Here is a 13,066-nt window from a genome sequence, read left to right on the forward strand (position 1 = left end):
AGTACATTTCCAACTAGTTAAATGAGTGATTACTTTCAGAAGCCATAAATTATGTAGTGGTTGGCCAGGTTGCTAAAGAGGAGCAATTACATTTTGGTGCATTTGACAAAGTAGCAGCTTAACATTATGGTGATTCTGTATATGTGCTAAATATACATTCTCATTTCAGTTTGAGACAGCAGATGATTCTTGGACAAGTGCTGAACTTACACTAAAGGCTGAATCGTATGTGTCGATTAATCATCGTTACCTGCACATCGATTTACCATCGGAATCTGCAGAATTTAAAGTTGGACAGTATATTAACGTCAACATTTACTTTCTTTATCGTGACTATCTTTCCCTGAAGACCTTTAGTTACCAGGTAGAACCACACACATTTGTTGAGTCATCTGAATGTCTGTAGAAACTACAGCTGAATTGCATTGCTTGTAGTCACTGTGGTTGCATTACTGTTACAATACATTTTTTATGCAGTTCATTGGTCATTGCTAAACATTCAAAATAGCCTCAGTGCCTTTTTTTTCTAATTTCAGTGTTTCTACTTTCATCTATGGCAGTGGTTCCCAAACATGTTGCCGCCAGGGATGGCTATGGGTGCCGAGAAATTTCTGCTCAGTTTAATATTATAATATTTAAAAACCATCAGTTAAAAGTACCATCAAATCCGACAATTAAATGTGCTTCTTGACATGATACGAATGTAAACACAGACATTAGTGCCTTACGGGAGTGTTGACAGAAGAGACAAAAAATCTGCGCCATCTTTATGCGATATTAATGTAAGCCATTAATGTATATGTGATGCAGACAGGACAAAAATCTTGTATCAAAATATAAAATCTCTGTGTTGTGTAAATGCAGTCTAATAGACATGCTGAAGCTTTTATATGCCTATTGTTAATTAATCTAACAACAATATTGACAAGAAAAAGAGAAAAAACTCACCGTCCAATACATTTCAATAACATGTACAATGACTGTACTGAATCTTTATTAATGGATATCTAATAATCAGATACAGTACATTTGTTCTATTTTTCATTGAATTACTTTTTTAACATTTTTATATCATAATTCTTTAATTATTAATTGCTGCTGTTCTAAAATCTAAAAGCACTGCTGAATCTGTTTTCTATTTTATGACTCTATTTTATTACTAGATCTTGAATAATTACTTTAAAAACTTGAAGGCATGTTTAGGAGAAACTCTTGATGGTTACATTTTTTTACATTTATAATAATATAGTATTATACTTTTTTTTTAAAACATATTTGTTTATTTTAATATATTTTGTTCAATGGTTGGTCGTGGGGGAAAAAAGCACTATGAAGGTGTGCCTCAGTTTAAAAAAAATTTGGGAACCACTGGTCTATGGTTTGAGTAATCTTATCAAGTACAGAGTGTAATATTTTTGTTTAAAGTCAAATTATTAAACCCTAAGGCAATACGAATTACACATAATAAATACAAATTGCTCAACACATTAATATGTCATTGTTTTGTAGCCCGGAGAATAACTTACTGTTTACTTCATGCAAAGAATGACATTAAAAATGACACAATCTTTTCTACCTCAGGTCATCTCAAGAGGAAAAGTTGTGAAGTTTGACACAGTTGATCGTGTCAGTGACAAGATTCAGAGCCTTAACATTCTTGTGACCCCTGAAATGGTGCCATCTGCTCGCCTACTGGTGTACTACATCCTGTATGGGCAGGAACATGCTGAACTTGTGGCAGACTCTGTGTGGATTGATGTTAAGGCTAACTGTGTGAATAATTTAAATGTAATGTCATTTTCTCTCTCATTATTAGTTCTTCTGTTTTAAATTACTTATACTCTATACACTAAAAAAATATTTTAGCCTATTTGTAAGATTTACACATTTCATTTTAATGGAAATGAATTTCAGCTCTTTGTTTTTTTATTAAATATTACTCAATATTTATTAATAAATATTGTTATGAAACTGGAATATATATAATAAATATTAAAAAAATAAAACAATATGATGGAAGTATTTCAGAATTAAACAAAAGCAGACAGAAATGACAAAACACCTCTCTTCTTCCCCTGTTCTGCTTGCTAAACCTTTTTACATTGTCACATTTCATAATTTGTATTAATTGCCAGTTAAACTTTAAACTAATGTGAATATAAATGATGGCCTAAATAAAATGTATGTTGTATGTGTATTTTTCAGGTGGAACTCTCAACTCTCAACACACAGCAAAGCTACAAACCCAAAGATAAGCTTCAATTAAGAGTGTCAAGTAAGAATACCAGAGATGAGACCCTTGTGGCCTTGTCTGCTGTAGACACAGCACTGTACAACCTAAAACCAAACGATAAGGACCCACTGAATAAGGTATAATAGCAAATTTGTTCAAAATGAAATAACATACTTTTTGTTAACTGCTGTATTCTTTAACATCTTTGAATCAACCTGAATAAATTAGGGTACATCAGCAAAACTGCTTTTAATGATTAGATCAGGTAGAAATAGCTCGCAATTTTAGGTTACCAATTTGATGTCAAATGTCTATTTGTTGCAGATACTGCAACATATTGAGAAAAGTGACTTGGGTTGTGGAAGAGGAGGAGGCAAAAATAATGCTGATGTGTTTGACCGCGCCGGACTTATGTTCATTACCAATGCAAATGCCGAGACCTCTAGTGCAGGTACATGCTAACTTAGATTTAGTTTATTAAATCTAAGCTAACTTAGTTTATTGAGTGTATGTATACACTGGTGGCCAGAAGTTTGGAATAATGTACAGATTTTGCTCTTATTGAAAGAAATTGGTACTTTTATTCACCACAGTGGCATTCAGCTGATTACAATGTACAGTCAGGACAATAATAAGATGAAAAATTACTATTACAATCTGAAAAGAATATTCAGAACATCTTAAACCACATCAAAGAGTTCTCATCAAATAATCCTCCACGTGCAGCAATGACAGATTTGCAGATCCTTGTCATTCTAGCTGTCAGTTTGTCCAGATACTCGGGTGACATTTCACCGCACATTTCCTGTAGCACTTGTCATAGATGTGGCTGTCTTGTCAGGCACTTCTAACGCACCTTACAGTCTATCTGATCCCACAAATGCTTAATGGGTTTAAGATCATAACACACTTTTCCAATTATCTGTTGTCCAATGTCTGTTTCTTTGCCCACTCTAACCTTTTCTTTTTCTTTTTCTGTTTCAAAAGTGTCTTTTTCTTTGCAATTCTTCCCATAAGGCCTGCACCCTTGAGTCTTCTCTTTTGTACATGAAACGTCATGGTTACTGTTGTAACCTCCGTTCCCCGAGGGAAGGAACGAGACGGTGTGTCGAATGAAGTGACACAAGGGGTCTTCCTGGGATGCCAAATGTACCTCTGAACCTGAGAAAATGTCAAGTTGGCAGACAGAATTTGCATGCCCCGCCCCGGACATATGGGTATAAAGGGAAGCGGGGCAGCGAGTGCCAGTCAGGATTTTGCACTGAGGAGCCGAAATAACGTATGGCCGTTTACAGTGGTAGGTCTAGTGCTGTGGCAGGAGGGACACAAAGTCTCGTTCCTTCCCTCGGGGAACGGATGTTACAAGAGTAACCATGACATTCCCCTTCTGTCACTCACTCGACGTTGTGTCAAATTAAGTGACACAAGGGGTCCCATATAAAAATGCCACGCACTGACCATGTTACGTGAACTGCTGAGACAGGTGCAAGCAGGCTACTGCGTGCTAGAGGCAACTGTGTCGGCTGCATGTAGCCCTCCCCAACGCCCCCAAAGAGGTGTCACATACAGACCTTAAGTTCCCTGCACCCCTGAGGGGGGGAACAGGCCCTACATGACTAGCATGTGAGAAAGCCCGGCAGCCGTGCCTTTTCTCTCACTATGTCTCTCACATAGGATGTGAAGCGGCTGGGGCTATCTTAACGCTATGAAATGCGTAGGGGAAGGCGGTCTTTCCCGGTCCTATTCTTTCAGGGGGAAAAGACCCTGCGGAGGCCACATCCTGCCCAGTCTAGGAGGAGGTAACATGTGACAAATACACCATGAGGGTTGTGAAGCCGTACATGGGAAATGGAGCGGTGGTAGGTCCAGCCTAATGAGGGGGGACTCTACAAGCATGGCGACCGGGGCAGCGGGGCCCAAGGGAAACGCGGGTCCGTCTACAGGGGGACCGTACCGAGGGAAATACATCACAGGGAGTTTGCCTGAAAAGGGAACTAAGGGACCTCAGTACAGAGCACCTGTGACTCATGGAATTGGAGCTAACACCGCTGAAACGAGGCGGGGGCCGGGCGAAATGAATCGCATAGCCTAGTCAGATGGTCCTGGCCAGCCAGCGCGACGGATTGGGAGGTGAAAGCCAGGCATCCAAACTCCGCGCGAGGGGCACTAACGGGACGATAGCTTTTGACATACCAGGCGGGGCTTCGCGGCGGGTGGGAGCAGGTAATAGCGTGTCAGGAGGCAGAAGAGCATCCTGAGGCTGAGTCTGGGGAGCCAGGACTGTAGAGTTTTGGGGCCGGGGTGCTGTGAGAACTGCACGCACCGGCTGAATGACCCAGGGAAAATCGCTCTTTATTGAGAATGTGGGTGCCCCAGCCCGGAGGCGGTGTGGCAAATGAAACAAGGATTCTCCTCCCAGCCCTCCACCGGGGGACGGAGTGGTCTTGGTACCAGCTCCGGAGCGAACATCTGATTGCCTGGGTCGCCCGTCTCAGGAGCGCTTCGGAGCTTTCCTGGTCCTGAAAGGGGTCCTGGAGATGGGGTGTGTACACCGCCTGCGAGGTGCTCAATGCTGGGGCTGAGAGCTGGGCCCAGGTTGACCATGTTCAGCCAGAGGTGACGTTCCTGGACCACGTTGGTGGCCATCGCCCGCCCGAGTGCCTGCGCTGTGACCTTCGTTGCTCTGAGAGCGAGGTCGGTGGCAGAGCGCAGTTCCTTCAGCAAGTTGGGGTCGGAACTACCCAGGTACAGATCTTTGAGTGCCTTGGCTTGGTGAACTTGCAGGAGAGCCATGGCATGGAGGGCAAAGGTGGCCTTTCCGGTGGCGCTGTAGACTTTCGAGGTCAGTGATGACTTCATTCTACAGATTCTGGAGGGGAGTATCGGGTGGTCCTGCCAGGTGGCGGCGTGGATCGCAACCGCTCTGTCAGGGTAGTGAGAGCGGATGAGAGCAGGGGTTGGTTCCGGGCAGTAAAAGGTGCCCTCCCCGACCGCGTCAGCTCGTTATGCACTTCCGGGAAAAACGGAACCGGGGGGGCGGGGGCGTGGCAGCTTTTATGACCGTCAGAAGTGTAGAGAAATCAACCGCATCCAGGAACTATACAGAGGCGGAAAGACATCTATAAAAAGACACGTCCTGAAAAGGACGTTCAACGCCTGCTGTGTATTGCTCTTTTATGAGTGGGAACTCAAACTCTTTTAGAGGAAATAAACTCTTTTTAGGAGGAGAAACACTCTTTCAGGCAATTAAAGCGCTGTTGAAGCGCCCAGGGGTGTAAACTGCACAGCGTGCAGAGAGAGAGAATGCCAGCCGGAAACACGCCGTAGATCCAACAGCAGTGCTTATCGCCAGTAGAGGTGAGTGAAACAGTGGTGAACTCAGCTTGCTGTTGCACAACCGTTCGGCTCTGAAGAAATATTCTGACTGGCACTCGCTGCCCCGCTTCCCTTTATACCCGTATGGCATGCAAATTCTGTCTGCCAACATGACATTGGACTTTTTTACTTCGACGCACAAGTTCAGAGGTACGTTTGGCGTTCCAGGAAGACCCCTTGAGTCACTTCATTCCACAACGTTGAGTGAGTTACAGAAGGGGAACTGGTGTTGAGTGGGTAGAATTAAATGAAGCTGTCAGCTGAGGGCATGTGAGGTGTCTCTGATGTACTTATCCTCTTGTTTAGTTGTACATCTGGCCTTCCAAATCTCTTTCTGTCCATGTTAGAGTCAGTTGTCCTTTGTCATTGAAGATTGCAGTGTACACCTTTGTATGAAATCTTCAGTTTTTGGCAATTTCAAGCATTGTATAGCCTTCATTCCTCAAAACAATGATTGACTGATGAGTTTCTAGAGAAATCTGTTTCTTTTTTGCTATTTGTGACCTAATATTGACCTTTAAACATGCCAGTCTATTGCATACTGTGTCAACTCAAAAACAAAGACAAAGACAATGTTAAGCTTAATTTAATGAACCAACGAGCTTTCAACTGTGTTTGATATAATGGCAAGTGATTTTCTAGTACCAAATTAGTAATTTAGCATGATTACTCAAGGATAAGGTGATGTGATGGCTGCCCGAAATGGGGCCTGTCTAGATTTGAATAAAAATGCCTTTTTTTCAAATAGTGATGGTGCTGATTTTTTACACCAGTAATGTCCAGACTATGTCGATCAGTTGAATGCCACTTTAGTGAATTAAAGTACCAATTTCTTTCCGAAACAGCAAATTCTGTATATTATTCTAACTTTTGGCTGCCAGTGTATGTGTCTGAATTCGGGAGGCCAGTTGAGCTGTTGTTTGTTCTGTCAGGTGAAGGAATATTAATTAATGAAATTACATTTGCAGAAAATTTGCTGAACTGCTGACAATTGTTCCCTTCTTTTTTAGCCGGGGTTTGCACAACTAAGGTTAGGCCAACGCGTTCAATTGCCCTGAGTGATAAGTATCAAGAAATGGGTACGTTCACAAGCATTTCTATGTTCAAAATAGTCAATGTATCACACAAGCAAGACTGTCTATGGCTTCATTACAGCCAAGCTGACATTCAGTACAATACGATATCGAGTGTGATATTGCTTTTATACAAAAGTTCTATTAACAAGAAGTTAATTCAAAGTAACATACATTTTAGACAGAATATGGACAGTTATTATGTCTATTTTTGTTCTACTAGTAGGAAATATGGACCCACTTTATATTAGGGGGCCTTAACTACTATGTACTTAACCATTTACAATATACTTATTATGTACACGTTGTTCCATTGTAATTACATTTAAAGTAAATACATTTAATTTCATTTTTAGTTACACTGTTTTTTTCCCCTTTTTCTCCCCAATTTGGCATGCCCAATTCCAAATGTGCTCTAAGTCCTCATGGTGGCGTAGTGACTCGCCTCAATCTGGTGGTGGTGGGAGAATCTCAGTTGCCTCCGTGTCTGAGGCTGTCAATCCGCGCTCATCTTGTGATTATCTTGTGGCTTGTTGAGCACGTTACCGTGGAGACATAGCGCATGTAGAGGCTTCACGCAATTCTCCGGGGCATCTATGCACAACTCACCACATGCCCCACTGAGAGCGTACCACATTATAGCGACCACGAGGAGGTTACCCCATGTGACTCTACCCTCACTGTGGCACATGGGCCAATCTGGTTGCTTAGGACACCTGGTTGGAGTCACTCAGCACGCGCTGGAATTGATCTTGTGACTCCAGGGGTGGTAGTCAGCATCTTTATTCGCTGAGTTATAGTAAATACATAGTCTCGTATGTATTTAATGTTAGTGCATAGTAGTTAACGACACCTAATATAAAGTGTGACTGAAAATAGTTCCACATGACGCCAAAGCAACCACTGTAGTGTACTGTTACAAAGAGTGAAGCGTCCAAGTGCTGTTATACAAAATATCAGCTCTCTGTGAATGCATATTGTCCAGACTGATTAGAGGACCGGAACTGTTGTATAACCTTTTTATATTTACAACATCAGCAATAAACCAGGCCCGCTTATTTGTTCTGCAGCACATAAATATGGGAAGTACAAGAATTGCTGCACATCTGGGGCACAGAGTAGCCCGACCCTTGAACCCTGTGAAGATCGTGCTAGGAGATTGAATAAGTACTTTAAGTGTAAAGCTGCCTTCTCCCAATGCTGTAAGGCTGCTCAAATGATCCGTCAAGAAAGCGAGGACAAGATCATCCTAAGTCGTGCAGGTATGGTGGTTTGTCCAATGGGGTCATCACCTTTTTGGAATTTGACATTAGCTTGATCAACCATTTGAACAAAAAATGAAAAAACTTCTCCATTGCTTAATGCAGCAATAGGGTTTTTGATGGATGTGGCACCACATCAAATTCGTAGCTACTTCCCTGAAAGTTGGCTATGGGAGGAACAGACAATCAGCAGGTAAGAAGAAACATTTCTAAATCACACCACTTCAGTTTAATTTTTCATTATCTTATAATTGCAAAAAACAAATAAAATAATAATAATGCAGCTTAGAAATCTGAGTGAGATAACTCACTGAAAGCTTTTTTCCTTCTTTTTTTGCTGTTTAAGTTCTGGATCAGTTAGCATCAACAGAGAGCTCCCAGATTCACTGACTACTTGGGAGCTGAAAGCAGTTGGGATTTTCAGTGAGGGTGAGTCAACAAGCTAGATTAAAATTTGTTTCAACATCACCTAGTTGCTGGTGACACAACTCTTACTTTTTCTTCAGTATCGTCATTTTTTGTATGCATGGTTAAATGCAAAGGTTAAATGTACAGTATTCAATGAATAACACTGCATGGATTACGGCAACAATGCAATGCACAACTTGACCTTCCATTTCCAGTGTAAAGAGTGATTCAGAAGTATTACAGCCACTATTTTAAACATCTCTATTTTGACTCATAACTTGATTAGACTACCAAAAATTGTTCTCCGGGGACCGGCAACTTATTGTGGTGGAGAGGTTTGTGTGCCCTAATGATCCTGAGGGCTGAGTTGTCTGGAGCCAGGTGCTCCTGGTAGGGTCTCCCGAGGCAAAGTGGTCTCAGGTGAGGGGGCTAGACTAAGAATGGTTCACAAAGACTCCATGGAAAAATCGGCAAGAGGAGGAGTTACCCTGCCGGGAGAAAGCCTGGGGCCTGGAGCCAAGCCCAGAAGGAGGGCTCGTCGGCGAGCGCCTGGTGGCCGGGTTTGTCATGGAGCCCGGATGGGCACAGCCCAAAAAAGCGGCGTGACACCCCCCTCTACATCCCTTGGGCCCACCACCCATTGGAGAAACTGCAGGAGTCTGGTCCTCTGCCATATGGGTGGCAGTGAAAGGTTGTGTATCTCGACGGACCAGACCCGTGCGGCAAAGGCTAGCTCTAGGGACGTGGAACGTTACCTCGCTGGTGGGGAAGGAGCCAGAAATGGTGATGGAGGTGGAGCGCTACCAGTTGGATCTGGTGGGGCTTACTTCGATGCACAGTTTTGGCTCTGAATCCGTACTCCTGGATAGGGGATGGACTCTATTCTTCTCTGGAGTTTCCCAGAGTGTGAGGTGACGGGCGGGTGTGGGGATACTCACGAGTCCCCGGCTGAGTGCCACTACATTGGAGTTAACCCGGTGGATGAGAGGGTTGCCTCCCTACACCTATTGGTTGTGGTGGGGGAAACTCTGACTGTTGTCTGTGCATATGCACCGAACAGCAGTTCAGAGTATTCAGCCTTTTTGGAGACCCTGAATGGAGTCCTGAATAGGGCCCCAGTTGGGGATTCCATAGTGATGCTAGGTGACTTCAGCGCGCATGTGGGAAATGACAGGGACACCTGGAATGGCGTGATTGAGAGGAACGGCCTCCCTGATCTTAACCCGAGTGTCAAACACCATGTTTGAACATAAGGATGCTCATAAGTGTACGTGGTACCACAGCATCCTAGGCCAAAGGTCGATGATCGATTTTGTAATCGTGTCGTCGGATCTGAGGCCATATGTTTTGGACACTCGGGTGAAGAGAGGGGCAGAGCTGTCAACCGATCACCATCTGGTGGTGAGTTGGGTCAGGGGGTGGGGAAAGACTCTGGACAGACCTGGGAAGCCCAAGCGAGTATTGCAGGTGAACTGGGAACGTTTGGAGGAGGCCCCTGTCCGCGAGATCTTCAACTCACAACTCCGGCGGAGCTTTTCAGGCATCCCTGCGGAGGTTGGGGACATTGAACCGGAGTGGGCAATGTTCAAAGCTTCCATTGCCGAAGCCGCTGTGGACCAGAACTTTACTCTCACAAGGATCCTGGAGGGGGCCTGGGAGTATGCCCATCCGGTCTACATGTGTTTTGTGGATCTGGAGAAGGCGTATGACTGGGTCCCCCGGGAGAGACTGTGGGAGGTTCTGCGGGAGTACGGGGTGGGGGTTACATCTCCACACTGGCCAGGGGACGCCTCGCGGTCCCCCAGTCAGAGCTGGTTAATGTGGATCGGGATAGGGAAGTTTGGGGCCCCCTGCTGGAGCTGCTGCCCCCGCGACCCAACTTCAGATAAGCGGTTGAAGATGGTTGGATGGATGGATGGATGGATGCCAAAAGTTGTATTTAAAAAATGTGAAGTTGATAACTGGACTCCACTCACATGCAATGTGATATTGATAACTGGACTCCACTCTCATGCAATATGATGAAAATGCATTGCTGCATGATGCCTATTTTTTCACTTACTACTTTTCTTTTTAAAAAAAAAAAGTATGGAGCATACAAGCAATGCACAAGAAAAATAGTAGCCGGTATATGTATTCTGAATAAAGCCATAACCAACACACAAAAAAATCCTTTCAGGGAATAATGCAATATACAGTACATGTAAAAAATGTGAGCTGTTTTGAAGGTATATTTGGACAAAAATCAAATTCACTCTCCTGTTTCTTTGGACAGGGATATGTGTGTCAGATCCTGAAAATGTTCAGGTGTCTCAGGATATTAGTGTGGATGTCCCTTTGCCTTATTCCATGGTGCGAGGAGAGCAGATTGAGCTCAAGGGGTCTGTCTACAATCAGCATACTTCAAAAGTTTCAGTAAGAGTTTCAGTTCTGATCATTCAGGGGAATGTGACTGAGGGTTAGAACAGAAATTATTTATCTAGACAATAAGGTATCAGAGGACAGTGCTAATTGCTATGTTCAGAATAGCACACTACCTGGTACTATAACTATTTCGGTAGTATGGCAAACATAATCAAAATAAGTAAAATGGTATTGTGTAATTCCTAAATTAGCCTTATACTTTAGTCCTGCCAGATGCCATATTTAATTTAACACAAATGAAAATGAGGCTGTGAGGGACAGACATATATTTTGATTAATGGTTTGAATTGTTGTGTACCTTGGAGTCGATCATTCAACCAATAAAACATTTTATTTAAAATCTCTAGTGAACAAAATACTATATTAAACATGGGTTGTTTAAAATAGACATGACCTAAGATATTAAATTAATGTTCCGGGCTCAATAAAAACGATAAGCTCATGTGACAGCATTTGTGGCATAATGTTTATTACCACCCAAAAACTTTCGTCTTGCCCCTCGTTTATTTTTTATATGAGTTAATATAATTTTAGTGAGATAACCAGGAATTTACTGGGGTTGCATTGTGACACCGATGTTATAATATTGAATACAACTTTACACAGATAAAATCAGTAAGCTCTTTTATCACACTAAAATCAATTCAATACATATAATATTATGTATATTATGTCTTGTGGCTACACTTTTGAAAAGTTAGTTTTTTGTGTTTATGAACTGGCCCCATTTACTTCCAGTGTTACTATAACCACTATTTTTGCTTTTTTTATATATAAATAAACAAGAAACTAATCAAAATGATGTTTTGTGATAATAAACATTATACCACAAATGCTCTTGATTGAGTTTAGCCTGTATTGAACCCAGATCCTTACTTCAGACACAATCAATTGAACAGACTAAATGTGTCTTTCCCCAACAACCTAGTCAAAATAAATATGGCGGCTACCCTGACCCATATTGCCCATATTGTGAATATAGTCACAACTAATATACCTATTACAATATAGCACAGTCTTGCATGCCTTATTGATTTTTACGAAACAATTACAACCAAATTAAAATATTAAAGACACAATTTTCATAAAAACATTATTAACAAAATTAAGTAGTTCCATCTTTCCATAAGAAGATTTAGTCCCTGACTTGAAGGGATAGTTCACCTAAAACTTAAAATTCTCTTATTTTTTTACTCACCCTCTTGGCATCCCATATGTGTATGACTTTCTTTCTTCTGCAGTACACAAATGAAGATTTTTAGAAGAATATTTCAGCTCTATAGGTCTTCACAATGCCATCATTTTAAAGTTCCAAAATCAACATAAAGGGAGCATAATCCATGTGACTTTAGTGGTTAAATCCATGTGTTCAGACATGATACGATAGATGTGGGGAATATTTAAGTGATTTTTTTTTATCATAAATTCTTCTCCCTGCCCACTAGGGGGTGATATGCAGGAAGAATGTGAATCACCAAAAATACAAGATGAAGAATGTGAAAGTGATCTGTTTCTCACCCACACCTATCATATCACTTCTGAAGACACTGATTTAACCAATGGAGTCTTGTGGATTACTTTTATGTTTCCCTTATGTGGATTTTGGAGCTTCAAAATGTTGGTACCCCTTCAATTGCATTGTATGAACCTACAGAGCTGAGATATTATTTTAAAAAAAATTGTTTTTGTTCAGCAGAAGAAAGAAAGACATACACATCTGGGATGGCATGATGGTGAGTAAATTATGAGAGCATTTTTATTTTTGGGTGAAATAAACCTTTAACAGAACATTGCAATGCAACAAAAATAACAATGCACTATGGCTGCTGCGCACTGATATGGTCAACAGGTGTCATCTTGCTATAGTGGGTAATAGCATAGCTGGAACACTGTATTGACCAATCAGCATCCAGGACTGTTCGTATAATAATATAGCTTTTTGTAATTGCCACACCATTGTGATAAACCGATTACAGTTCTCCTTCTCTCTGTGTCCCTCTTTATCTCTCTCACACACACACAAATACTGTAGTTCACCTTGTCCTTGACTGCACCAGAGGGAGTGTGTGTGTTTCTTGGTACTCAGCGGGGGAAATATGGAGTACTACATCAAAACAAGGGGACAGTAGAGGCTCGTTCAGTGGCCTTGGTCAAGTTCTACATCATGGCTTTGGAAGTGGGCACTCATAAACTCACTTTCACTTTAAAAACATCAATAGCGTCTGAGAGTGTGGAAAAGAAGTTGAGAGTCGTGGTAAGAGCCAAAAGTCAATGCTATAAGCGAATAGGTT

At 42.0% G+C, this 13,066-nt stretch overlaps 1 protein-coding gene across 1 annotated transcript in view; it reads left to right on the plus strand.

The window, feature by feature from the left end:
- The window catches only part of LOC127640329 (complement C5-like), a 31,223-nt gene that overhangs the window by 5,714 nt on the left and 12,443 nt on the right, over positions 1-13,066 (plus strand). The window contains exons 12-21 of the mRNA XM_052122817.1: positions 170-364; positions 1,582-1,788; positions 2,206-2,370; positions 2,558-2,684; positions 6,619-6,687; positions 7,752-7,943; positions 8,049-8,136; positions 8,290-8,372; positions 10,627-10,766; positions 12,808-13,029. Of these exons, the coding sequence (XP_051978777.1) occupies positions 170-364; positions 1,582-1,788; positions 2,206-2,370; positions 2,558-2,684; positions 6,619-6,687; positions 7,752-7,943; positions 8,049-8,136; positions 8,290-8,372; positions 10,627-10,766; positions 12,808-13,029 (1,488 nt within the window). The remainder of the gene's footprint in view (positions 1-169; positions 365-1,581; positions 1,789-2,205; positions 2,371-2,557; positions 2,685-6,618; positions 6,688-7,751; positions 7,944-8,048; positions 8,137-8,289; positions 8,373-10,626; positions 10,767-12,807; positions 13,030-13,066) is intronic.

The sequence above is a fragment of the Xyrauchen texanus genome, chromosome 4, assembly GCF_025860055.1.
Source record: "Xyrauchen texanus isolate HMW12.3.18 chromosome 4, RBS_HiC_50CHRs, whole genome shotgun sequence".
Classification (NCBI taxonomy): domain Eukaryota; kingdom Metazoa; phylum Chordata; class Actinopteri; order Cypriniformes; family Catostomidae; genus Xyrauchen; species Xyrauchen texanus.